Source organism: Bradysia coprophila, assembly GCF_014529535.1.
Source record: "Bradysia coprophila strain Holo2 chromosome X unlocalized genomic scaffold, BU_Bcop_v1 contig_117, whole genome shotgun sequence".
Taxonomy (NCBI): domain Eukaryota; kingdom Metazoa; phylum Arthropoda; class Insecta; order Diptera; family Sciaridae; genus Bradysia; species Bradysia coprophila.
This window is the reverse complement of record NW_023503292.1, coordinates 1,422,019-1,449,270: the sequence shown is the minus strand read 5'-3', so window position 1 is coordinate 1,449,270 and position 27,252 is coordinate 1,422,019. Positions and strand designations below refer to the sequence as shown.

General features: G+C 33.2%; 1 protein-coding gene across 1 annotated transcript; it reads left to right on the top strand.

Annotated features, from left to right (window-relative positions):
* Nucleotides 1-517: 517 nt before the first annotated feature.
* On the top strand, nucleotides 518-27,252 carry LOC119067106 (probable serine/threonine-protein kinase DDB_G0288147). The gene is made up of 2 exons (XM_037169870.1): nucleotides 518-986; nucleotides 25,519-27,252. The coding sequence occupies exons 1-2, from the start codon at nucleotides 969-971 to the stop codon at nucleotides 27,073-27,075; spliced, it is 1,575 nt and encodes a 524-aa protein (XP_037025765.1). The 5' UTR covers nucleotides 518-968; the 3' UTR covers nucleotides 27,076-27,252.

Below are 27,252 nucleotides of genomic sequence, written 5' to 3'. Positions count from 1 at the left end.
TCGGTAATGAGCTGAAAGGTATTACACCGGTATTGCACACATTCAGAAAATAAAAAAACGAGTCGATGTTCCGATGAAAACTCCTTCTATTATGAATCAGAAAACGTTAGCCGCACAAAGCAGATATATTCGTTGTTGGCTGAGAACAACAGTATTGAAATTAAATTATTAGACAAAGTGGTTCGAAAAATTCGGAAATAAGTTCGCTCGAAAGTCATTATATCGTCCACTTATTTGGGTCTTTACCGAATTCTTTCTCATCATACTATGTCATCAAAACGAGAAACATTGATTCAACACATTCATTCCCGAGTTGATGGTTTAAAGCCACCGTAAAACATTTTCACATTAAACCAAACCATCGCCTATACGCTTCTCTTTTCCTCGTTCACCATTATATTTGCTATTGTGACGACTAAGTTATTTTGAACCGATCATGCTCATGGTACATATAGTGCTGTGTTCATGAGGTTTAATGTAAAATGTATGTATAGACATCGACAACATCCATACAACATATATAACGACAGTGAATACATTGGACGTGTCTGAAGCAAATCTAAAGCGAATGGAAATCAGTAAGACCTGTGTGTTGCATGCCATAGGTTTAGTTGGTGGAAGTTGTGAAGCAAATGAAAGAAATATTCCAGTTTTACGATAATTTTGTGTGTTTTGTAGCAATATAAAAAAAAATTAAAAAAAAGAAAGAAAGAAATGATAAATTAACAATTACTACTTGACATTTAATACATTTTAAATAATCAAAAATCAGAATCGAATTTGAAAAAAAATTGGCCAATTTGAAGGAATGAAAAGTGTTTTTTTTAGTTTGTTTTGTTTGGTTGAACTGTACAAGCAGGACTAAGTTTTTTCGAATTAAGTATAAGAGGACGAACAAATTAAAAAAAAGAAAACTATAATGCTTTACTTCGGTCCAAAAATAATGAACTCTCTTGGAGAAGACTAAAATGTGGACTGAGTTACAGGTAAATAAATCACAATCAATTTAAGTTATTTTTAGTGTCCTAACAAAAAGATATTTTCTGTCAAAAAATGTTTACTGTTCGTAATTATAAAGAAAAGAGAAAAACCGATAAAAGCAGAAGTGTTTCAATTTTGAAAATTGGCGGCACAATATTTATATTTTGTTTATCCCGCTAAGCGATATACTTACCTATTCGCTAATAGTAAAACGTATCAACGAATTGCATACAAACATTATACAGAGAGAGATATTTCTTGTGTTAGCACATGTCATTACCTATTGTAATCATAACATACAATATACAATATATAAACATATATAGATGGTTATGCATAAATATATATAACAAAAAAAAAATAGACTGCATAAGAAAGGCAAGAGAAAATGCAACATATTTTTTTGAGAGAGAGCGGAACATATAAATACTGCAAAATTTTTATCAATCAGTCAATTCCAAAATTTTGACTGACGGTGGTATGAATATTCCCAAGTCTAGAATGAACATTCCCAAGTTAGCCAAGTTTTTATTTAAGAGAAAATTTTTTTTTTTAGTTTTTCTCACATTTGTAAGTGAAACGTTTTTTTTGGCTGCTTTTTTTGTAAATATTCGGATGACTTTATGGCGCAATAATCCGCAATTTATTCTAATCTAATGGAATTGTTCAATTCAAACAGAGTCCAAGTTTTCCGATTATTTTGATATTTTGCTTATACTCCGCTTGGTTGCTTCGTTTTTTTTTGAAATTGTTTTTATAAGAAAAAAAACAGAATTCACTGTACGTGATGATCGGTTGGGGAGGGAAGAGCTAATACTCTGTTGAGGTTTGATTGAGTTCAATGATTGAGTTCATTTTAGTGCAAATCTTGTCGTTATCATCGAAGTGCATCGTTGTTTGTAGAATGGAATGTCCATTTGGCAGATCATCTAAATATATACAACACATATACACGAAAAGAACGCAAAATTGAATAGAGGGGTACCACTTAGAACATTTTTTATCGTATCGATCATTTTTTTATGGATCCCCCCTCCCTTTCTAGTGTCTCGGATTTTTTAATTTTTATTTTTGAAGAAACCTAAATTATGCCGAACAGCAACAGAAAGTTACAAATAGATTTTGTTGACGTTTAAAAATTGCCTAATTGTTTTTTTTGTAGGATCTTGTAATAATTTTAAAAATTAGATCAGTTAGATATACACTCACGGAATTTTGAAAACCGACACATTTGTGGTTTACTGTTTTTGTGAATTTTACATCTATTTTTATATGGAAAAATCAGAAACTCAAGTAAAACACAGAATCAAAAATGTCTCGGTTTTCAAAATTCCGTTCGTGTAGTATGGCGGGTACCAAATTTGCTTTGTATGTTTTTTTTAAATAATTCAAAGGTTTTGTTTCTCCTTGTACCTTTCGAATTGATCAGAATTTATATCAGTACGAAAATAACATTCGCCTTTAACCGAAATATTGATTTCAGATATAATTATTTTAAAATCTAACAACCATAAATGATAAAACAATTTTATGCCCTACGAGTGTTATTCCGAGTATTCTGCCGAGAAAATTCTGTGGTGAGTTTCCTCCAGTTTCCTCCGAACCGTTTTGATAATTTTTTTATGTCTATTATAAATAAACGGTTTGTAGCGCTCAAAGTGTCATACTGGCAAAAAGAGCTCGAGTTTTTTTTTTAATTTGTCTATTTCGTTTCAATATTATTTTTCTGTATTGTGCTGCTATGCTGCGCTGCCGTCGCTCTCTTTTTCTGTTTCGTTTCATACATTATGTATAATACGATGTTTTCAACATAAAAAATAAAGTTTCAAAATATTTCTCAACACATTATATATATAAAACTTAAATGTGAAAAAAAAAGAATTCTCTCTAATATCCCCTCTCTTTGTTGTCGCTTTTTCCATTCCTTTGTAAAATGTTTTCAGTGTGCTTCAGTAAATAAGTTTCCTCTGTATATAACCTATAGCGGTCATGGAAAGTCTAGCAACTATTATTATTCCACTCCACCATTGAATAAAAAATATTTTTTTTCTGTAATGTAAATTTCTTTGAGTGTGTAGTTGTACGTACGTTGAATATGACGTAACTTTTATTCGAAAAATTTGAATTTTGTGGCATTTTTTGACATTAATTTTTTTAAATTTTAAAATTTTAATGAAATAAATTGCAATTTTACTTCACGTTGTTGCAATTTTGCGACTTGGAATAGTTACTTTCTCAACGATGACGAAAATTAAAACTTTCGTTGGCTTCTTTGTGTCTAGGGTGTACATGGGCTTTCTTGTTTTACGAGTAAAAAACGATGTATGCACACGATGTGTATTGTCCCACTCGGTCTGAGGCCTCGAGTGCCTGAAAAAGCATTTTCACTCGGTGACATAAATAACTATCATGCAGCCAAGTGATAGATGTTTTTTAAGCAGTAGTCGTGATTGTCACAACACACAGTTTTTTTTTTCGAATTTTACAAAGCCTTCGCACCTACTATCATCCATTTCACCTTATACACACAAGGGTAATTTTTTAACTTCGTAACGACTGGTAGAAAAATTTCCCACAAAACATTAGAGGAATTCTCGTCAGAGTATTTCTTCTTCTTTTTCAGCCTGTTTCTATCCACTGCTGGATGTAGGCCTCTCCAGAGTATTTGTTAGATGGGAATTAAGCTATTTCAAAAAACAGGTTATATGCTCAAATTCTCCATTGGTATCTTTTTTCGAAATTTCTTTTTAATTCGATACGATTACTAATTTAAAGTAGGGTCATGTTATATGCTTGTTTCCCTACATTATTTTCGTTGCAACTTATGTTTTGCTCAGAGCAGCAAAATAAACTCAAAGTCTCCTAAAAAAAACTTTACGAAAAAAGTGGTAAATTGCTTATCGATAGTGTCATAAATCAGCCGAGAACTCACTGACGTGATTGTTAAAGCTTGAATGAGTAAAATAACTTACGTTAATGTTTAGAACTTATATTTTACCTTGTGTGATTGTAACCCTTGCTCCTACTTGGCAAAATCGAAAGTTTAAAATAAGAACATAATCTACTATTTCATGTGTCGGGGCCGAAAATAAGGGAGTTTCGATATTTTTCTCAGGTTTTCGACCCCTTACATGAAAATTTTTTTGAGTATCTGTTTTGGACGATTGATTTTAGGCACTTTCGCATGTAGCCCTCACTTCGTTCGGGCTACAACAAGCGAAATTGCCTAAAAACAATCGTCCAAAACAGATACACAAATAACTATTTCACAATAAACAGAACCCAAAATTTCATTCGAGGTTAGAAAATACCTATTTTCTGACCCGTGCTGTGAAAACTACATTGAATTTAATATTTCGTTAGTATACTCGGTATACAAAATAATCATTATTTATACTGTTGTGCTCAACCAACCCGAGTGAAACGTTATTTCTGACGTACGTACAACGTTGTCTACACCATTTTTCGTTCGATATCGAAGTTGAAAATGCTATTATACACGTTATGCCAACATTCGCTTGTAACATGCAGAAAGAAGGGGACGGCGCCAGATCTTATTCGATTTGTCTGAAGCTTACCCATCAGAGATATATTTTCTACAATTTATACTTTATACTCATAGAATTTCGAATGGAAAAAAACACACGAAGCGAATTTTATACATTCTCGCTTGGTTTCTAAGCGAAAGAAAAACGATATTCTTAATGGAATAGTTATTTACATGACAAGGCATAAAAAGCTGTAAAGTCCAGTTTTGGTGTGAAGTTTGTTGATCCGAGGCGCAGCCAAGATCAACAATTATACTATAACGTAATTTTTCAATTTTTTCCCGAGCTTTGAATTATTTTTTTTATACCAGCCCTGTCCAAACTGAACGAATCGTTTTTTTATTTTTTCAAGAAATCAAAATATGCGTGTTCGTTTAAGAAGCGCAGCTAGCTAAAAAAAATGGAACATTACTGTCTCGCTGGGACATTTTTTGTTGAGACTTATGGGAAGTTTGTATTTCGAGCCGCAGGTGAGGTTTGCATCCCACACGTCGAAACTAAAAATTTCCCAGACGTTTTCTGGCCGCAAGAAACAGTATTTTACATAATTAGGGATAAAAAGATGAAAAGTAGAATTTCGTGTGAATTTTATTGATCCGAGGCGACGCATGTAGCATGTAAAATAATTTTTTTCCTTCGTTTTTGTCAAATGTACTTTACCAACGCAATTCAAGCAAAAGTTCTATTAATGACAGCTGCCAAATAGAGTACTACTTTGTTTGAAAAAAGTGTCCGAATTTTTTACAGTGCCAAAATTTGTTCGATACACTGTCCAGTTTCAGTACCCTATTTAGAGTAACACTCATGCTTGAAGTGCGTTTACTTTACACATTGTTGGGTCGTGTGTCACTATCGAACAGTTGAATAATTTGTCTGTGCGTATTATGAGAGTGATGCAGATCTTTAGAGGTGTTTCTACGAACAGTTTGCTTGTTTGATGCATTACAATTATCATATTTTTTCTCATTGGAAAAATTATGAAAAACAAGAGAAAAAAATAATTTAAAAAAAGTATATTTTCGGTAGTTACATCTGCTAAAGGTTTATTCATACTGAGCTTTTTTCCTGAAACGGAAAAAAAGAAGAAAATCCATTTCGTTGAACGCTCTATGTTGTGCTTTATGTGTGTATTTTGTGAGGTTGCTATGGCAACATTTTGTGGGCGTATCCAATACTAGATGGCATCATTTTAGAATGTACTGAATATCGTACTATGTATGTGCTTCAAGCTCTATTCTCTATAACTTTATATAGATATATACATTCGGCGTGCATATACTTATATATATATATATATTGTGTACAAATATAGGATTTTGGTTTTCGACGGCATACATAATGTTATTTGTACATATATAAAACATAACTAAACATTATATACAGCCATCTATCTATCGTTATACAGCATATTATACACTTCTATATAATAAATTGAAACGGTTTTCATACTATTGGTTGCTGTGATGTTGATCATCGTTATTCTATGAATGAGAACGGTCCAATTTCTTTTTTGTGTGTTACTTGCTTTCCTCTTTTCCATCCAATCTATACCGTAAGGGACCGTACACACCGCACCACGGCACCACGTTCACTAAGTGCATAATAGCAAAATTGTTGCTTACATTATCTTTGGAATTCCCTTTTTCCTAACCCATTTGATTTTTTTTTACATGAGCGGCGCTGCTGAGAGCGATTTTTCAAACCTTTTTTATTTGAAATAATACGAAACTTTGCGTACGACATCCGCTAAACAACTATGCATGCAACAGAAAACGAAAATAATCGAATAATGGTTTATAAAATCAAATTCAATTGAGTTGGTTCTCTCTCGAACGATTATATTTATATTCTCCTCATCGCAGATTATAAATGTATTCGACATGTGAATTTTGTTCTCGCAAATTTATTTTTATATATCTTCTAAATTTTTACTTTATGTCACGGGTAATAACACTCAGGGCCTATTTTTGGAATAAAATTCTTAAAAATTCCATGGAAATTCTAAAAAAAACTGAAAATTTTATTTCAGGAATTTTTAAAGAATTATTTCTTCGGAATTTTCAAGAAGTAATTCCAACATGAAAAATGTTCTAAAGTCTTGTTGCCCTAACTAATAGATATATTTTTTAACTGTAGCTAACATGGCAACTCGAAGTAAACCTAATTCAAAATTTTCTTTCGTTATACTGTCAAATTTGACAAAAAACCAAACGTATATGTTGCTATACTGCCAAATTTGACAGAAGTACAAAAGACAAATTATGAATTAGGTATCCTTTGCGTCGCTATGTTATAGCTACACACAGTGACGCAAAGAAGACCTAATTCAAATTTTTCTTTCGGTCTTTTGTCAAATTTGACAGTATAACTAAACGTGAGAACAATGTAAAAATTGAATTAGAACTTCTTCGTGTAGCTAAAGTAGTAAACCAGTAACCAGTAAACGTTTTACCCATGCACATTTGCCTGTATCGCCTTCAAAATACCACTGGTATTTAACTCGCAAATTTTGTTATTAGTCAATTTGGTTTGATCAACTTCTGTCTGTTACCAGCAATTCGTAGAGCCCTTGCAATGTGGTCACTACTCCAGCGAGGAAAAAGTCAACAAATGAAGATATCAATATTCATATCGTTAGAAAATGTTACCTCCTATGAAAGTAAACATTTATTGGAAATGAATAATATTTTTCACATTGCTCCTAACGTCAATATTTTTTTATGGATAAATGAATTCGCAAAATATATTTATCGTTCAAATTTTACACCATCATCTACGCTCCACCACACAGCTCCTTTTCCGAAATGAGTAAAGCTGAAATTGTGAAAGAGAGATTGAAATCATTAAAACTGAAAAATTATATTTGTGGGAGAAGACAAAAAGCACGTGGGTTCTTCGATCGGCATTAAACCAATCGGTGTACAATCGGCGTTCAATCAATTTGATCATTCGTTAAAAGCATTTCAAATGAATTTTATTAAGTTTAGAAAATGTCCTTTAGAGGTTGCATGAATATTGTTTTACAATGAATTTAGCATATATACGATATTGTCTGTCGAAATAACTAACGAAACTGTCCAATATCCGTATAGTAGCGCAAAAAGGAAAATAAAGTCTAATTAGACTTCGATGTACATGTTTACTCTTTATACAGTCGTTGTTACGAATAGTGATGTTTGACCACATCAGCGGTTTAAAAGTATTAATCAATCCATACCACATCAATTTGACGAATGTCATTAGAAGATGCTATTTTGTGGTTCCTTAATTTGTTAACAAATTAGAGAATTATGAAAAATTCGAAAGTCAAAATTTTCGACACACACGTATAACGACCAGGACAAAAACTAAAAAACGATTAAATATTAAGACTCTCAAATGGGTCTAGAAATTATGTAGAATCGGTTGAAAACGATAATGAATCTTCTAACAGCTACTTCAATGATGTTTCGCTTTTCTAATAATTCGCAATGTGAAATCTGCTTTTCCCTTTCCCCGTTTCTGCTTTTAACTATTCATTTTTGCATTCAAACATAATTCAAATTTTTCAAATTTATTGTTGTGTTTAACGATGAAATTCATGTGGAAAGAATGGAACAAATGAAACAAACCCCACAAAAAAGAAAAGACCTGTTTTGAGTTAAGTTGAGAAGACACTCAGACAAAAAAGAGACTCCATTCTCATTTCCAAATTTCGGGTGTGATATTAAATGCTTTGCGGCCAAAACACCTAGCATAGAAATAGAATATTTAATGTGTCCAAAATAAAAATGGTGCTATGGTTCAGGGGACATCCATAAATGACGTCTCCATTTCAGTGCTGCCATTAAGGTTTAAAATCAGTGATAACTTTCGCTAAATAGGTGGTAGAGCTAAAAATTTAATTATTTATAACTGACAGTTGAACAAAGTATCGCTGACGTCATGTAATAAATGGCAAAAACTAAGTGTTACAGTGGTATGCTATGCGGAATGTTTTGGCTCACTTACGGCATAAATGGTATTAATTACATAGAGTAGTATTTTGACACACCAAATATTCTATTACTACGCTAGAGGTGCTTTGTCTGCAGATTGTCCTCTTAAAACTCAAATTACATGCAAATAAAATACCTGAAACAAATTCGATTCAGAGCATATTTTATATCTTGAAATTAAACGATGATGAAATTAATAAAATGATTTTGCAGCAATTAAACAAAGACTTATCGCACTATATTTGGTATACATGGAGATAAGAACATTGTGGTTAAGATTATCGTTTCAAAGTGATGATAAGTCTTTTTCGTTTCGCTTTGCTGTGTTGCACCTTTTATCGTATCGATAGAGAGAAAGAAGGGAGAGAGAGATAAATTAGCAAGAACTTTTCAAAATATAGCATTTTTGTCTCGGCGTATTACTCAGAATATAAATGCTCAGTTATTATGATTATATTGTCTTGAAACGAAAAAGTGTATACATTTTTATTTAAAAACCGCTGACCTTGCCAGCTTCAACATACCTACCTAGCTGAAAAATGTATGTTGAGTCAGTTGATTTGAATGCAATTCATTGAACAGAGTGGTAGTGTACAAGCTAAATGTGAATACACTGCAAAAAAAATTGTTTTTTTCTTATTCGAGTTTTATATGATGGTGAAGGCTGGAAGTTTTTTTTTAATGCAAGATATCTTTGCTCGCGAACGAACGGAAAAAGATGACTTTTTGCATCTCATTAGTTATGACTCAGGTCACGCTCGTTATTTTATTTTGTAAGTTGAGGAACCATTTTTATTTCACGTCTGAAAAAAAGCCATTTAGGATAAATGAAAATTCCAGTAGTAATGCCTTTGCAATATAAACACAAGGACAGTGATCATCTTACATTCGATTTTTTTTTCTCAAATATAAATTTCATTTGAATTATCCTACCAGTATTATTAAACGAACGATAAATGTTGGTTCATCTTGGCTCGCCAACACTATCCGTAAATGCATCATTCATTCCACATCACTGGGGAATATTCATTCCTTACTTATCGTCGCAGAATGAATATTCAAATGTTTAGAATGAACTATCCGTATATATGCGTAATGCGCGTCTTGCTATTTTTATCTATATAGAAATATGTGTGTATATCAATTATAGCAGTTTCAACCAATTATTATTATTGTGAGTATTTTGAAATTGGAAACGAACAGGAAAAAAAGAAATAGATGCGGAGAGTGCGCAGATAATGGCAGATAAAATGGGTATATATCGCTACCAAGCGAAATGTTAGTTTTTCAAAATCATTTATTAACCAACGCTCGTTTGAGTATAATATTCAGAAAATTAAAATCTATCTCGAGACATATAGCACACGCATTAATAAAATATCCAAAAGATTATTTTCATTTTATACTCAAACAAAACTCGCAAAGCCACACACAAAATTCCAAACAAAACAAGAAAAATTCAGATTCATATAACATATATATGTACAGATACGTACGTACGTACGTACGTACATACATACGTACATAAATATAGCCATACATATATATATATATAACAAACCTGTATATAAACAGAAAATATGACATGTATGGTTTTGTGTGTTCGTTTGTATTAAATCGAATTCACATGCAGTATATACATCTAGATGTATATTTTGTTCGGTCGCATAAAGCAAAATGCTTATAAATATATGTATAGCGATACATATACTATGCATGCTATATATATATGCTATATCTCTCCGTATAAACCGAGGGTATGACACTCTACACAGTAGAGATACATACAAATAATTTTACTTCGTATTGCTTCACTTCTTGTCCCGTACCAAAATCGTTCCCCCAGTCTATGTTGCTTTTATTTTATTTTATATTTTTTTTGTTCGTTTTTCGTATAGAAAGGCCAACGCGCCATATAACCGTGACGGCATACATTGATGCCAACCAAAAGTGTTTTTCGGTTTCGTGAGAACGAAAATAGTGCTGTTCGATCTATGAAATGAACATGCAGGAAAGTATATTCGCTCCTCACGCTCGCATAGCGCACACCATAATATTCTTCTTCTTCTTCTTTTTTTTAAATTATGTTAACATTTATCGTAGAAAGAGTGTATAATAACGTTACGCTGGTCATGTATCTCGAGATATTTCTATGTGAACAATATATTATAATCACCACATTTCCAATCATATTTTATTCGATGAAGTTTTAGCGGTAAAATTCAATTCAAGTTGAATTTTATGTTAAACATATTTTGAAAGGCTTCAGGATTTACAAAATAATTAGACATTTTGTATCAAATACTTCGAATGTATAGATTGCGCCCCAATCTGTAAACTAAGATTCTCGAATTTTCAGAATTGACTGTATAATTTGACGAAATAATGTACGATACTGATTTTGTTCTTAGATGGCGCTCACATAAACCACATCCCTAGAAACCTTCAATAACGAAAAAAAACCCGCAAACACACAAAGTAATCTCAAAATAATTTCGGACTCGGATTTCCATGTGGCCGAATTATCAAACATTTAGTAAATTTAGCCTCAATTCTCATACGTTCGTAACTTTAAGAATTCGTAACTTGACAGTTCTTATGAGATCTTATACACGCAACTGTCAAGTTACCAATATTTGGAATTACGAAAAAACGAGAATTTTGAAGTTTGCCTTACTGTTACAGATGAGAGTTCAAGGTTCCGAAAGAACAGGTTAAGACATATCTGAGTTGATCACGGCTGGCACACAAATTTCTATGTGGATACGACTAGGTTTATTGAAAGTTTTTTTTTGACAATTTGAACTTGCATTCCGTTACGTCCTAACCGACTCTGTATTATATTTTACATAGAATGCGGCGACAAATGTGGAAAATTTTAATATAGGCACTTATGTCCGATATCTCAACATAGAAAGTAGTGTCATCTGTTGAGCCTGAAAATAGCGAATAGTATGCAAATAAAGTTTAATCGAAAAGAAATATAAATTCATTTGTATAATGGCATTAGAAAGGTGAGTATTACGCTCTGGTACTGCAAAACGAAGTTTGTCGCGTTCCAAGCGTAATATAGACGTTGCTATAAAATCTGCACATTTTTCCGTTGATTGTAGTCGAAATAGCACTAATATTCCTTGATTACATTACTCAAAAGCACCAGACTTGATAACTTGTTGCGTATGATATACGACACAATAACTGTTATTAATACAATCTTTACCAATAAAATATTTTTATTAATTAAAAGCTCAACGAAAAAAAAGGAGTTGGATTATGTTCTATCATCGTATTGTCATCGTAATAGTAACGTATGTATTTATGCTAAAAATGTTTTTTTTTGGCCATATAAATATTACACTATATATGCAGACGAAATGTAATGGGGAAATTTTTTTTACCCCTTCTCGGATAGTGTACATGTACGTACGTATATAAAATCAGAAATCGTATTCGATGAAGTATATTCCCCCTTTTATTCGGAAAAAAATCCTAAATTTATCCTGAATTCATTCCGCAATGAAATGAATTCAAAATTTAATTCATTTCAAAATGCATTGCAGCGCACTCGATTGTGCTACATGCTGTAATTGTGCTACACTCCACCCCTGTTGTTGTTCGTTAGCTTTTAATGCTCTACCCTGTGTATGTAGTATATGCTTATATGTATGCTATGGGGGGTGAAATCGAGTTATATGGAACGATTCTATATGGATATAATAATGATGAGAAGACTTTATGGATGGGTAAATGAGTTAGGTTGGTGAATGGATAATGTGGGGTGTTCTTGAAGGGGGCGAAATATTTTGTCGATGTAGAAACTTTGTATACGATATATAATGTTCTAATATGTTATATTCTACGAACAATAAATATTTTAAATATTACCCGAAAGACTCAAAGGCGATGCCACCTTTTCATCATCGAAAATTATTCTTTGCTTGGTAGAATGTGGGAGAGCATAGCTGAAGCAAAGTAATGAGATGTTTTCTATGTATGAGAAAGTCTCGCATTTCCATAAAGATTTTAAACTTGGAAAGTTAAATCTAAAAATTTTCAAGTACTACCCGCTACTGCTTCGACTCAAATAATGATTTCATTGGACAGTACCGATGGAATAATATTTTTTACCAAAAGATACATGTCGTTACTGCCACGGTGATCAGTGATTTTGTATAGATCGTGTCTGGCTTGGTGGTTATACTCACTACGCAACGCAACTTAAGAGCGCTCACCCCTTGACGATTTTCTAGCCAACATTTGTGCGCAAAAATATTCCTTTTTTGATGATTTCTCTGAACCAAAACCTTTTTTTGAAAAAGTGAAACCATTTGTGCTCGATAACTTAACCCACTTGGAGAAACCTTTGCAAATGTGTAAATTTATGTGTTTTGCAAAGGTTTCTCCTTCTTCTTTTTTAGCCTGTTTCTATCCACTGCTGGATGTAGGCCTCTCCAACTTCTTTCCATTTCGTACGATCCATTGCCATTTGCTGCCAGTTTGTACCTGCAATATTGTTAATTTAAACAGGCTGAAAAAGAAGAAGAAGAAAGGTTTTTCCAAGTGGGTTAAGTTATCGAGCACAAACCGATTTTCCCCTTAAAAGTAATACATTTTTGCATGCTTTAATGGTTTCACTTTTTCAAAAAAAAAAAAGATTTTGGTTCAAACCATCAAAAAACAAATATTTTTGCGCACAAATGAAGGCTAGAAAATTGAGCGCTCTTGAGGTATCGGGGGACTGTTATTATGTAACGCACTCAAAAAACGATCAGTTCTTAAATTGGACGACACAATCACGCAGACTGAACAAAGAACATTCAATTACATTTTCCGACTGATAACAGGGGGCACTACTAGGTAGAAATTTTAAAGCTTGTGCATGCTTCAAAATGACACATGGCCGTAAAATTGTGGTTTCGAGAAAAGCAGCACTTTAGGAGCAATTTTCTTTATTTTTACTGAAAATACATTAGGATCGAACAAATTATGTTAACAAAGCTTCTTGTGTGAAGTGATAATAGTTTTCGGACAATTATTTGTTTTTCAAAAGTTTGAGCAAGAAAGGATGAATTTATGTTTCGTGATGTTGGCAAATGTTACCAACTTTACACAATAAAGTCTCAAAGAAACCGACAAATCGACAAAATTCCTCTGAGCTAAATTTTTTGAATTTCAAACTGATTCAATCATCGACTCCAACTTTTATTAATTTATATGAAACCATCCACAATATTAAATTTGATCCGTAGAAATAATGGAGAACATAAGGTAGAGAGAACTGTCAACTTCTTGGACACTTGATTTTTTTACAAGAAAAGCTAACTCAATTTTTATTTTATTTTATTTATTCATTTCATCAATGGCAACATGCCCCCTGACTACTTACATTTAAAATTGTTTACATTACAAGATAAAAAGGACAAGATTTATATAACACAAAAAAAAACATGACGTTTCAAAGCAGCAGGTACATCTGATTCGTGTGACCAAGGAATAAGGACCAAGAAGATGCGTTTTGCGTCAAGAAGATTTTGTGTTTTTGTCAAATTAGTATTCTCTGATACTAAATACCAGGTGCTCTAGAAGTTGATCGCTCGTGAAGTCATCTATAGCAATGAAAAAAATCATTGTATGTATGTTAAACTGGCGAAGATATGCGGCATCGTATGGCCAAGTAAGTGAGTCGGGTCAAAAATATTCCACTCGTTACGCTTCTCTGAACCCGTTCCAGTAACAGGATATATAGCTTACTAGAGAACTAATGCAAACTCATGGTGTCATGACTTACGTATTTGGTCAATGTTGTAAAATCATTTTTGTAAAACATTTTTCAACTTAAAGTGCAGTTGAGTCTTATGTGGAAAAGGGAAAAAATGTAAGATTTTAGTGTCTTCCATTTCATATCCTAAATGCCTCATTTTTGCAATCAATGTCCCAAATAAAGAAGCCCTTCCACGATTTGTTCTACATACAATTACCAAAAAAAAAACTTGTTAAATTGACACTACCACTCAAATAATTAAAGGAAATCTATTGTATTGTACAGTGTAATCTACTCTCATTGAAAAGTAACATAAAATATATTTTCTTTACTTCTCCCATACCTCTCCCATTCATATTTGCCTTCTTCCACTTAAATTCTTGCTTGACCCGTGTAAAAGATTCACTTCAATTACATAATGCTCATGCAACAGGCAGTTGGTCTTATCTCTCGTACAATAATACATAATTGACGCGTCACACAATTTTTCCAACTAGAATTTGAAACCAAAATATATCATAACAGAATTTTTCTATTATAATTGAATGGAAATGATGCTCATAATCCTTTGCTCATGTATACAACCGAGTCAATTTTTATTTATTTATTTATATTTTCCTCTCCTCTTTTCTTCGCTTGTGTATTATATTTGTAGTCAATCTTTAAAGTATGCCCAAAAAAAAATATTTTATACAAAATATAATATTAAATACTACACCGAGAGCCATCATATGATAAATAATAAATCATTCGAATGTTCGGGCAACCCTATACCACACAACCACCTTCAATTTCACCATATTCTATTCGTACAATTCCTCTTGTATATACATTTTATATGCTTTTCCATATATAAACATCCTCTCTCTCTGCTTCTATTTGTTATATCCCCCTTCACCCACGGTTATTGTTCATTTTATACCATCCTAGTACATGATATGCTATATTTATGTAGCCATGGTAACAATATAGAATTTAAGAGTGGGTGGTGAAAAAGGGTGGTTGACTGACGGTATACATACCAAGCTCAACGTTTCTCGTTGTACCAACGCCACCATATAGATATATATATACATTATAGAGGTATACACACAGAAATGGCCTCGTTTCAAGCAAAACTAAAGCTACACGACGACATCATCGTATAATACAGCGTATATAGTATATATTCCTTGCCTGCTATATACGTGTATACAAATGCGTTCTCGGTATATTCCAATTTTTTATATACATTTTGTGACATGGTGGCGTCACAATCGGGGTTAAAAAAGAACCAGACCAGAGAATATATATACTCGAATGAAGAGTTTTTATATTACCCTATGCTTGTTTTTACTTTTGTGCGCATACAAGCTTGGTTGACTAGCGGAGAAAAATATATAAATTTTCCAAACCAGAGGTATAACATGACTTACAAAACGAGAGCGATTCGGATATCGTTTACTTTTTGCAACCTTTGAAAGGATTTTGTAAACCCTGCCCCCCATCGAATAAAAAAAGAAGTAAATTTTTAGTGGCTCTCTTTCAAAAATTTCGTATACATATTTTTCGGCACTTTTCGTCAACGATGCATCAAACACGGCCGCATTATTATATAGCGTGATAAAAAACCAAAAACAAAAACTTTTATTTAAAATTATATTTTTACTGAAAATGAGAAGAAGAAAAAATTATTAACTTCATCAACAGAAAATTAATATTTAAAGTATAAAACCATCGACGAGAAGTAATTTTTGTAGCATTTTTCGTTTTACATGAGAAACATTCATTCATTTCTAGTTAATTTTCATACACATAACATGGATGTTTTTAGATGTCAGTAAGAGTATTGTATTAGTTTCTTTATAAATATATTTTATCTGTGTGTATATACGGTTCCCTTGCTTTTCGCTTGCTTGCGTCGGTTCTCTCTATGCTGATCCGAGCCCATAGAAAACGTTCAGCGAGGAATTCGAACAGCACGTCGGCTAATACCAGTTGGTATACAGCCGATGTTGAATCGTTCGATGTCGGTGCGCATTCGTTGCGCTCGGATATGATCGGTACATTCGGTGTGGATGGTCACAAACACGCTTTCTACTGTGTGCGGGGACAAAATACTTACGTTTATATTTTATTTTATGCGCAGAACAACGAATGACTAAAGTTTATTTAGAATTATAAAAGAATGAAGTCGGCGCATGTTTTTTTATAGTGTTTACGAAATGCAATGTTTGTCACTTAATGTCAGAAAGCTTCTTAGATATGATCACAGAGGGTGTATAATGTGATTGTACCTTGTAGCGTTATTATTATTATTTTGAAAACACGTAAAGGAACGAACATATTTTGGTAACGGGATAAATATTTTGTGTTTATTAATTTTATTGACGTTACAAAATTGTCGATTCCCTTTTTTTTAGCAATATATGTGATGCTATGCCATTATTTAATACTGGTTGCATAATATGCGCATATATACATTCAGATTATGATATTTATGAAAATTCATAATCAATGTACAAAGTCTCTGTCTCTTTTGTTTCTTACGGGGCAAAAGTGTTATTTTAATATTTTAGAAATGAAAAGAATAATCCTTTCAAATGATATCTTCATGATTTATTAGAAATCCATGATACGCATCAACATTATTTTACATTTGAATCGTTTTTGTTGACTTTGAAGAGGAGAAAAAAAAGCCTGAGCACGCAACCAGACTTTAGTAACATTCACAAAAAAACATTTGTCAGATCAGGCAACTCTCGCCGTCGAATCCGTCGTTGAGGTACCTTCTCCAAGCAGCTCTTTAATCATTATATTTACTGCTCACTGTCTATGATTTTTTTTGTTACTCTTTTTTTTTTCATTCGCTTGTAAAATCCTACATAAACAATTTTTAATATCATTTTTTGAAAATGAAATGCCCGTTATGCTTTTGGTCTGAATTTTATACGCTCTTGCATGGCAATATTATACACACAAAACTTTGGCGGCACATAAAAAAATGTAGGTGCAAGAAATCGTAAAAGCGTATTCAAAAACAACAACAACAACAAAATATTCAACTCTGATGTGCTATATGCTGTCAATTTATTCGATAAAAATGAATTGACGAAAGGCACGTGGTTTTATGTGGTTTACATGTTGAATGTCCTCCAGCGAAAGGATTTGGTGTATATTAAAAGCAGAAAAAACGGGCACTGCTAGTGTGTTACTACAGAAGAATAATGCATGTGTGAAAAATTATACAAATTTAAGTGAAGAGGGTAAACGATAAGAATTGGGATGTAATTAATGTATTTGTACGTTATATTAAGAGACACCGGCACTTAGCTAAAATTGTAGCCTACATTTGCGTGTTTCGTATTTCATTTTTGTTAATATCTTTTCATCAGATTCCTTTTCGAAAAATGTACAACAGCAATTCCGACCACGAATCTATTAGCTTTAAATAAAAATTAGTTTTGGTTGTAATCGTTTGACCAGCTCTGAGAAAAGTGAGCAGTTTAATTTGATAAACTGCTCATTGTTCTCAGAGCTGGTCAAATTGCTACAACCAAATCTATTTTCTGTTGAAAGCTAACACATTTGTGGTCGGAATTTCAGTCGTACATTTTTGAAAAAGGATTCTGGTGGAGAGATATCGTCAAAAGTAAACTAAAATCCAATATTTGAAAATCGCTCAAATGTATGCTTTTCGGCAAAGTATCGGTGCCTCTTAATTTTCGAAATTATAATTACGAAACAGGTACAAAGGCAATACTATGCTTTGATTCGAATGAACCTCATCAGTTCAATAGTCAGACAGAAAATTGCTCTTAAAAGTGCAACCAAAACTGTCTTGCTTCTACTTGCTTCTACTATCGATCTGTATTATCTAGTAGCCGTATGTTTTTTGCGAATTAAATTTTTCAACTTATGTCAGTGTTCATTTGAGTTCATTTTCATACAGTGTATTAGGTCTCTCATTTGACGTTTCAAAAATGAACTGCTCCTGCCTGAATTTGCCCCAAAGAAGCTTCTGTTTTCCTTTCGGTTAAACAAATCGATCAGACAGCGTTAAGCATAATAAAGTGTTTTCGTTTTTCGACATTACAAAATAAATTCCATTTTGTAATGTGGTGTATAAACTTAAACATACAGTGGCGGTATTGTTGAAACTCTTACAGTTTACTTCTTAAAGCGTTGGCATCATCGCTTCGATTAAACTGAAAGCCAATATGACCAGTTCTAGCGAAAATATTTAATTTTTTTACGGACATAAAAAAACTGAATCCAAAATTCAAGGTTCCCAGGTAAAACGTAATATGGCTCGAAAGCTGCGTGCAGAGCGTTCATTACAATAGCTGCGAAAAATATGCAATCTTGAAATTATAGCCCGCCACTCATTTTGTGTTAACAATTTCCCGTGAACTTAAAGTCTAGCCATATACAAAAATCAATAGTTCCAAAACTGAATTATTCATAGTGTCATTCATGATTTCATATATTTGTTTCTACATTGTTGAGCCGATTTGTTGGCTACGAATTTGCCTATGTTAACGAATCAGTCCAGATTTGTTTGGAATCGGAATTCACCATTGTTCCATCTTTCGAAAAATGACAGTTTGAAGCTACAGAGATTTTCGAGAATTTTCGGTTCAATTTTCAACTTTTTCTACCTATAGTTGTTTAAACAACTATAACGATGTTAAGCGTGGCTAACTGCTAAAATTGTACAAACTGCTATGAATTTGAGATTGAAAAATACAGAAATACAGTGCCGGTTTTATTGTACATAATAATGATACTAGTTGAATTTGCATGATTCTAATCCACCACAATTAGCTAAAGCAATTGAGGATTACCAGTATTACTGATAGATCTAACTTTTTAACGTATTTGTCCTTATTTTATCCACTATGAAGCGTTGTGAAAATGACGTTTTGATGTCATTTTGAGAGGCGCCATATTAGGTGAGAAAATGATCATTTTCTCAACTAAAATAGCTAAATATCAAAACACGCTATTTATGGACAAAAAATCGTTCCGCCCTAGGTGAAATTTTCTCCCATTAACAAATAACTTTTTCATGTGTCGGGGCCGAAAATGAGGGAGTTTTGAGATTTTTCTCTGGTTTTCGACCCCTTACATGAAAAATTTTTTGAGTATCTATTTTGGACGATTGATTTTAGGCACTTTCGCATGTAGCCCTCACTTCGTTCGTGCTACAACTCGCGAAATTGCCTAAAAACAATCGTCCAAAACAGATACACAAATAACTATTAACATGCCTATGACAGCAAAAAAAGTTAAAAAAGCTAAAAAGATGGAAATTTCGTTTTGAGAGTGTTGTTTGTGGCAAGAGCGTAGCAAGAGCAACAAGTCACACGTGAAATTTTCCGATCGAGACGTAGCCGAGGTCGGTAAACACACAAGACGTTTACCCCATTGCCAAGTAAAGTATTTTATTCAAAAACGTGAGGTAAAGTTTTGGATCCGTGCAGTAAAGTTAACTTTACCTCACGTTTTTGAATAAAATAATATAAATGGGAAATTTTAGCTCAACCAGTAAGCAAAAAATTGGTTGAATTGTCCTTTTGATAGTAGATTTGATGTTATTTGAAAACTATTGCCGCACTCAATCGTTCAATATATTTTTGGATGTGGAAAATAATCTATTTTCGAAGATAATAGAAAATCATTCATATTTTTTCCCTTATTAAACACCGCAAATAATACAAGATGTACACACACATAAACACTCATACCACTCATTTCTCTATGGCCTGACAAAACATTCATAAACTAAAACTTTTCTATTATAATTTCGAAGAAAAACATTTCCCGCCAGCATTTTCATTTCATACAATTTGCAGTATAATTCTAATACTGAAGTATGACATTTTCCCTGAGTATATTCCATTCTCTCCAATATTATATAAATACTTGGATAGATGTACGTAGATCTATATATACGTACAGCTAGGAATGTATACGTACAATTATTATTTAGCAACCAATGTTCCCAGCGTCTACGTAGGTATAGATACATACAATATTCTCGGTATGAAAATGTACATATAGGTTATGTACTATGTGAACACTGGAATAGCATAGCATTCTACACGAAATCTATACACAGAGTATAATATTATACATTCTAGACGTTAATATAAATGGGGGCCAATGGGTAGGGAAAAATTATCCCTTAACGTTTTATTTTCTACCCTCAAAATTTTGCTGGCAATAGATACTGTTCACTGTTCAGAGTTTTCCCCTCGCCGCCGATCCGAAATGTTCGTATTTTATATGTGCCGGTATAGATATTTTGGAATAGAGGTATAGAGTATGGAACAAGAACCGTATGTATAAATGAAATAAATGTATGTTCGGTTGTGTATGTTCTGTGTGTATGCTCAGTGTTTATGTACATATATAGATGTATATGTATACATACATATATATATATAGATATATATATTTATATTATATTATGTTTTTGAGTTGTTATACGGTAAAAGTAGAATAATATTCGTTCGTAACAGAACTTGACTATATTCATACCTCTCTACAAAAAGCTTTTCCATGATAAAACCCAAACCCAACACATCATTCTTTTTTTAGCGTTTCGTAGTCTCGATTATTTTAATGTTGCTTTTCTTCGGTATTTTAATATTATATGGTTATATCAGAGAAATTTTGTTGTTGTTGTTGGTGTGGTACCAGCAACCATCATCAACCGATGAATCTCTCTTTCTCTGTGCCTTGTTTTCGTATTAATTGTTATATTTGTTTATACGTTACGAGTGACTAGTAAGTCGCTGCGATATAATGCAAAATTTTTGTTCCTCCTTTGTGTTTCTTTAAATTACTTATCATTTTTAACGTATATGCATCATCGATACTTTGCTTAACTCTTCAGTGCACAGAGAGTTCATATTCCGTATACATAAATTCAAGAAATTTTAAGGGAAAACAACATCCGAAAAATGCAACAAAAACCGTGGCGAAACATCTCCAAAATGTTGACAACTAGTAGTAGTACTAGACCCAGTTTTAAATAACGAATCAAGTCTTTGAATGGAATCATAATTGGGGTAAATAATTCAAGAAATACATCTCAAAGTATATATCGTACGTGGATCTCTAACATTTAACCCAATCAACACAAGACAAAACGTTTTTCCTCTCGGTAGAACGATAAAACCGTGATCGACCGCGGTTGTCGAATGTCTGGTCTTGTCTTGCTACTGAGGTCAACTTTGAGTCTGACGTGCAGTGATAACGAAACAGGTATTTTCTGGTTCGACATGTTTCATTGCGTGTTCCCTTTGCACTAGAAAGAGAATCGTTCGAAAAGAAAATCATCAAATTCGTACAAAATCTGGAAGTAATATTAGAACAGATTACTACCGAAAGAATCTTATAATTTTCTTAAAGGAAAATCAGAAAATTTAGGATCCTTTAAAGCCTGCAAGAAAATTATCGATACAACTATAGAAAATGTTCGCCGAATTAATTTAATTGACAGTGTATCGACACCAAAAATTATACGGCGAAAGTTCTATAGTTTTGTCGACAAAATTCTCTTGTAAAAATCTATTTTTAATTCAGAAGATGCAGTATGTTGAGTAAAAAAACGTATTTTTTCAAGGAAACTAACCCTCATTTTAACAATTCTGACAGATGAGCGGTGTATGCATGTTGCAGTTGGCTTTATTTAAAAAAAAAATCCTTTTATCAATCCGAAATATCGAAATTCGTTTCGGGTGTTTTTTTTTCTACTTCTCTTCTCGTACAAGACTGAAATCGTGGTACATACATGATTAATATACCTGTTTCGCTTTTAAAAAATGTTCATTTTACCTGCTGCATAATACGAAGGATGTATTTTGATATTTAAGCGTCGTCAGCTAGTCAGAATCTGGATATGGTTAGCTAGATTATATTCATTATATGTGTGGGTGCTTCTTGATTCACATTTGACATTAAATTCCATAATTGCGTGGAGAATTTAATGAACTTTTTCTTCGTTAAATTTGTAGTGCTATATACAAACTCTTATATTATGCGTTAAGCGAATGTGCGGAATATTAGCAGTCGCTTCATTTTTTGTAGAGAATATCAATACGTTGCACATAAAACAGTTTGAATGGAAAAACAAACCCATCTTGAATAAGATTTATTTGAGATTACGTTGGTTCATCCTAGGTCACTTTTCTGAGTCAATTGAGAACAGAAACGATCGCTACGATATCCTAGTATTTTTGTTTTATTTAGCGTATTTTAACATATCCTAGTAGCGCATACATAACATTAGGTTTAGATCCCGGCTTAGGAATAAACGTTACCTTCACTCTTTCCCACTCGGCAGGTATATGACCGAGTGCCAAGGAGCTCCGTAACACATCACACAGTGGTTCCAACAGTATTTCTCCACTCTCCTTCAGTAGAGCTGAGAAAATACCGTCGTTTCCTGCTGATTTGTACGGCTTAAATTTACCTCAGTTACATCAGTTACAAACGGCAATCACATCAAAAATGTGATTTTTAAGCCTACGAAAATAAAGAAAATTCAATGGAAAATACTTTACCAAGCCTTGAAAAGCGAAATATGCTTGGAAATATGTTCCAAAGACTAAACTGAACTCCGTTTTGCTATGTTAAAGCAATTCTTTAAAATTCTTAAAAAAAAAAAACAAACAAACAATTTCTCGGTTATTTTTAGATTGGACTTCTAACCAATCTCGTTGAGGCTCTTAAGTCTGAATTTTCAACCGACAATTAGAGCGAATATCAGTTCGAAAATTTTGCTTAGTCTCGAAGATATCATCATCTGATGAATAAAGTAATCAAGGGTATTCTAACGCAATCGCTAACATGTTAGCTTTTCCTTCGGGCAAAGGAAGAAATACCCGTAAATGAAAGTCCGTAAATAAAAAAAAAAATTCTATCGTCACCTTAAGTATTATTTTTTAGTCATATTTAGATGTGGTCTTTCCTCCTCGTCTGAATTTGCAAGAATTAAGTATGCGTACAAACGATTGAGCGAAGGTTGTTTATTATTTAATGACAACGAATGAAATTTTATTCAACAAACTGAAAAGAAACATTGAGGTTATGAAACCAATTCTGCTATTTCGTTTGGTAAGATATAAACATAACAAAACTCTTGTACAATTCTCTTTTCGAAACAGAAAACGCTAACCCAACAACATCATTTTATCGTTCATTTTTGTTAAGATTCAACCAATACTAAGAGAAAATATATCGTTCGTATACAGACACACACACACTCTGTGTGTAACAAAATGTACATTCATATTGTTCGAAGTTTTTTTTTTCTTCAAATTTGTATTACGGGAATATTTATATATTCACAATCGTATACAAGATATACAAGATATCTTGTCGCGCAGAGTAATTTCTTTGGGATTTCTACTTTCGAATTGTCGAATGCCATCATCATTATCATTTACCACCACAATTTACCAACCATCATTTCGTTGGGATGCATGCAACAGGGGTGTAACTTAGAACAACTTTTATTGTGGCTGCTTAGAACATTTTTGATTTTTGTACCAGCCCTGCTGAAGTCGTTCAAAATGATCGACTCGTTTTTTAATTTTCTGAATGTTATAGTTTTCGGCAACAACGATTTTCTGTTATAGGAATTTTTAATTGACTTCGGGCAATTGCCTAAAATCGATGGTATTTTACGACAATTTTTATGGTAAAGTGGTGGTACACCCGTGGAGAAGAAATTTGGAATAAATATGTAACTAAATCGATAGGACTCCTTTGTGGTATTTATTAGATACTCTGTAAGCTCGTTCGTTATTCTGAAACACAAAGAAAAACTGAGATCTAAGAACTAAGGTTTTTGCTTCTGCTTTATGGAAAAAAGAAATTGATAGAAAAAATTATTAAAATATTTTTCTGTCAAAAACCAAAGTTACAAAACTATAAAAGGTGTCAAAAATAAAATAAATTGTAATTAAAATACGCACACCTAACCCATTCAAAGTTAAAAGATTTTCAAAGTTTCCCTCAAAATACTTTGAACATTTCATATACGAACCGTTTATATGTTCGAACATATTAAATGTTACCGACCATGGTGCATATTTTAGTAAAATGTGTATTTCCAACGAAAAAGAGGGACTGGCACAGCTGCACGTTTACATTTTAAGATAATATTTTGCCGCTCTATTCTTACAATACGAATGCAAGTCTCAAACGTTGGTATAAAACTCTCTACCTACAACTAACAACAACAACAACAACAACAACAAAAAACGAAGAAAAATATCCATCATATGAATAGTGTTTTGTAGTAATGTTAGTTTTTTTTGTGTGTTTTTTTTAGAGTAGGTAGTTATAGATATGATGGTTAGTTGAGTTTTATACTGTGCGTTTTATATCGTATATCGTATAAAAATGTTAAAATCTTCAAGGTTATGATTGTATCACTTCATTTCTACTTCAGTAATTGTTAGAAATTTATAAAAGTTTATAGGACCAGTCATGGATTTAAGCTTAAGGATTCGTTTGAACATTTCTTTTTTAAATTACGAGAATAGTATTGGGAGATTGAAGTTTTTATAAGTTATTTTTAATCGACGTAAAACATTATTTTAAACAAAAAATTGTTCAACGGTATGTCTCTAAAATGAACTGATCTTTTTATAAGTTCGTCTAAACTTCGAAATGCACAGCCGCCCGTAAGAAAATTACAAAATTACAATTACAAACACTGTACTTTACTGTATTTTACTTTTGATCAGAATTGTCGATACCCATGTAGTTCTTGCTGCAGAACACCTTACACATACTTATTTTCATCGAGACTAGAAACTGCCTCCGGCACATTTTAGGCGGCTGACAAAATTGGGTCTGTTTAGGGTCGTACTTTGTAAACAAAATTAATTTTATAAAAAAAACTGTGCATTTTAGAGGCAGGTAGAACAATTTTTTGCTTAGAATAACGTTCTGCGTCGAATTGGTCAAAACTTCAATCCCCCATTGTCTAAAATATTTGTATAATTGAACTGGACTTATTGAAATTATATCTTCTGGGGAATGAATTGTAAATGAAGAGATTTTTTTTTTAAAATGCAGTTCTTTATCGTAACTGGGATGAGACGCAAGCGCTTAGTAAATCTGGCTCATGAGCTAGTTTGTAGCGACATTCACTTAAATAATTACTTATAAGAAATCCAAGAAAATTGTGTGTCTTCATAATCGTTGGATTAGATCTTAATGCTCCGCATTTTTCTTTCATTTTCAGAATTCAGCAATGATGGGTCTTCAGGCAACGGCCACGAAACGAAAATACGAAGTGGGTGTATGCGGTAATGCTGGTGACGTACAGGCGAACTGTACGCCAGCGAAAGCGAGTCGATGGTCGACAATGTCAACGATAACTAATTCCAGAAATATAAATAAATTCCAAGCGCCAAGCGCCGAAGATAGCATAGCCAAACTGGAAGCAGTCGTAGCCGTGCCGAGTGAACTGTGGAGTGCTGAACCAATCGTAGATAGTATATCAAGATTACAAGCTGTTGCCGTACCTGATACATGGGGATCTGATAGTACCAGATCTGCATTAGCAACCACCTTATTGAATGCAGACGATTTGGAAGAGGACGACGATGATTTCGAAGATGATTTTGATGAAGAGGACAGTATTATACCGAGTTATTCACCAATCCGATATCCTAGTTCACCGCCAAGGGGTTACATGCCGCCCGGATATCCGAAACCAAATTATTATTCGGAACCATATCCGCAGCAAAATTGCTCACGAACGCCGAGCCACTATGCCCGTGCCGGTCACTACACATGGAATAATAACGGATATTATATACCGCCGGAAGCAGCAAGTCCACAGCAGACAATACGTTGTGCTGAAAATGGCAAATCGTACCTGGAACTAGGCAGTGGTAGTTATGGTAGTGTAGACTCTAGGCACCCGAAACGCTGCTGTGATGGAAGAGGGAATTGGTGCAATAGTAAGCAATGCTATAGAGACCGAAGACTTAAAATGAGAAACTTATCCATGTTCAAACTGTCGCGATTTCGTCAAGTATCCGAGCAATCTTTGTATCGATCTGTGTTAATTTGCAATACGCTAAAAAGTATAGACCGTGAAATTGAACACGAAAGCAAAGAGTCGTCGCCGAATAACGCGTCCGAATTCCATCAGAATCATTACAATAACTCCAAACTAATCAACAATAATGCACAAAATGAATTACATTCGAACCAGCCAAATCAATACTCCTCCAGTGATAATAGCAATAGTAACTTCAATCAGCCATCATTTAACAGCAGCAGTATAAACAATAACAATCGATTAGCCTCATCGGTGACCACTATCGTATCATTGAACGAATCAATTACACCGTACGACCCGCTAAAAGAAGCCCAATCCGGACGGGCAACGCCATTCCCACTATCCGGTGATACCGATTCCGGTTTCGGTGACGAGGACTGTACCCGGCCTATCAATTGGGGATCGGTGTTAAGTTTATCGTCCCAATCGGCATTGGATCCGTTGAACAACAACGATCTGTTTACCACCCAAACGACCAGCATGGCGATAACGCAAAGCAGTACTACGACAACATTAACTGGTAGTTCGTCGACAACGAACTGGGAATACAATTTATTGGATATGGATTTGGGTCTGGGACCTGAGCTAACCGAATTACTGCCTAGTTGGAAACTAACTCCATTGAGTGCTGACGATATACTGAAATCTGTGTCGCCGCCGCTCGAACCAAGTAAAGTGATGTTAGAAAGTGAAATAGACTCATTTACACATATAATGGTCGGGAGTTAGTATTCATTGAATTTTTAGGCAAATAAATATTAAAACTACACAAACAAAACAAAAAAAAAAGAATTATTTTAAATTGCTCAGGTTGTGAGGCTTTGTTCAGTCAAATTGAACAAAATCGCTTTATCTAATAAGTTTTTAATTAATTTATTATTATTATTTAATAAAAAAAAAGAAAAA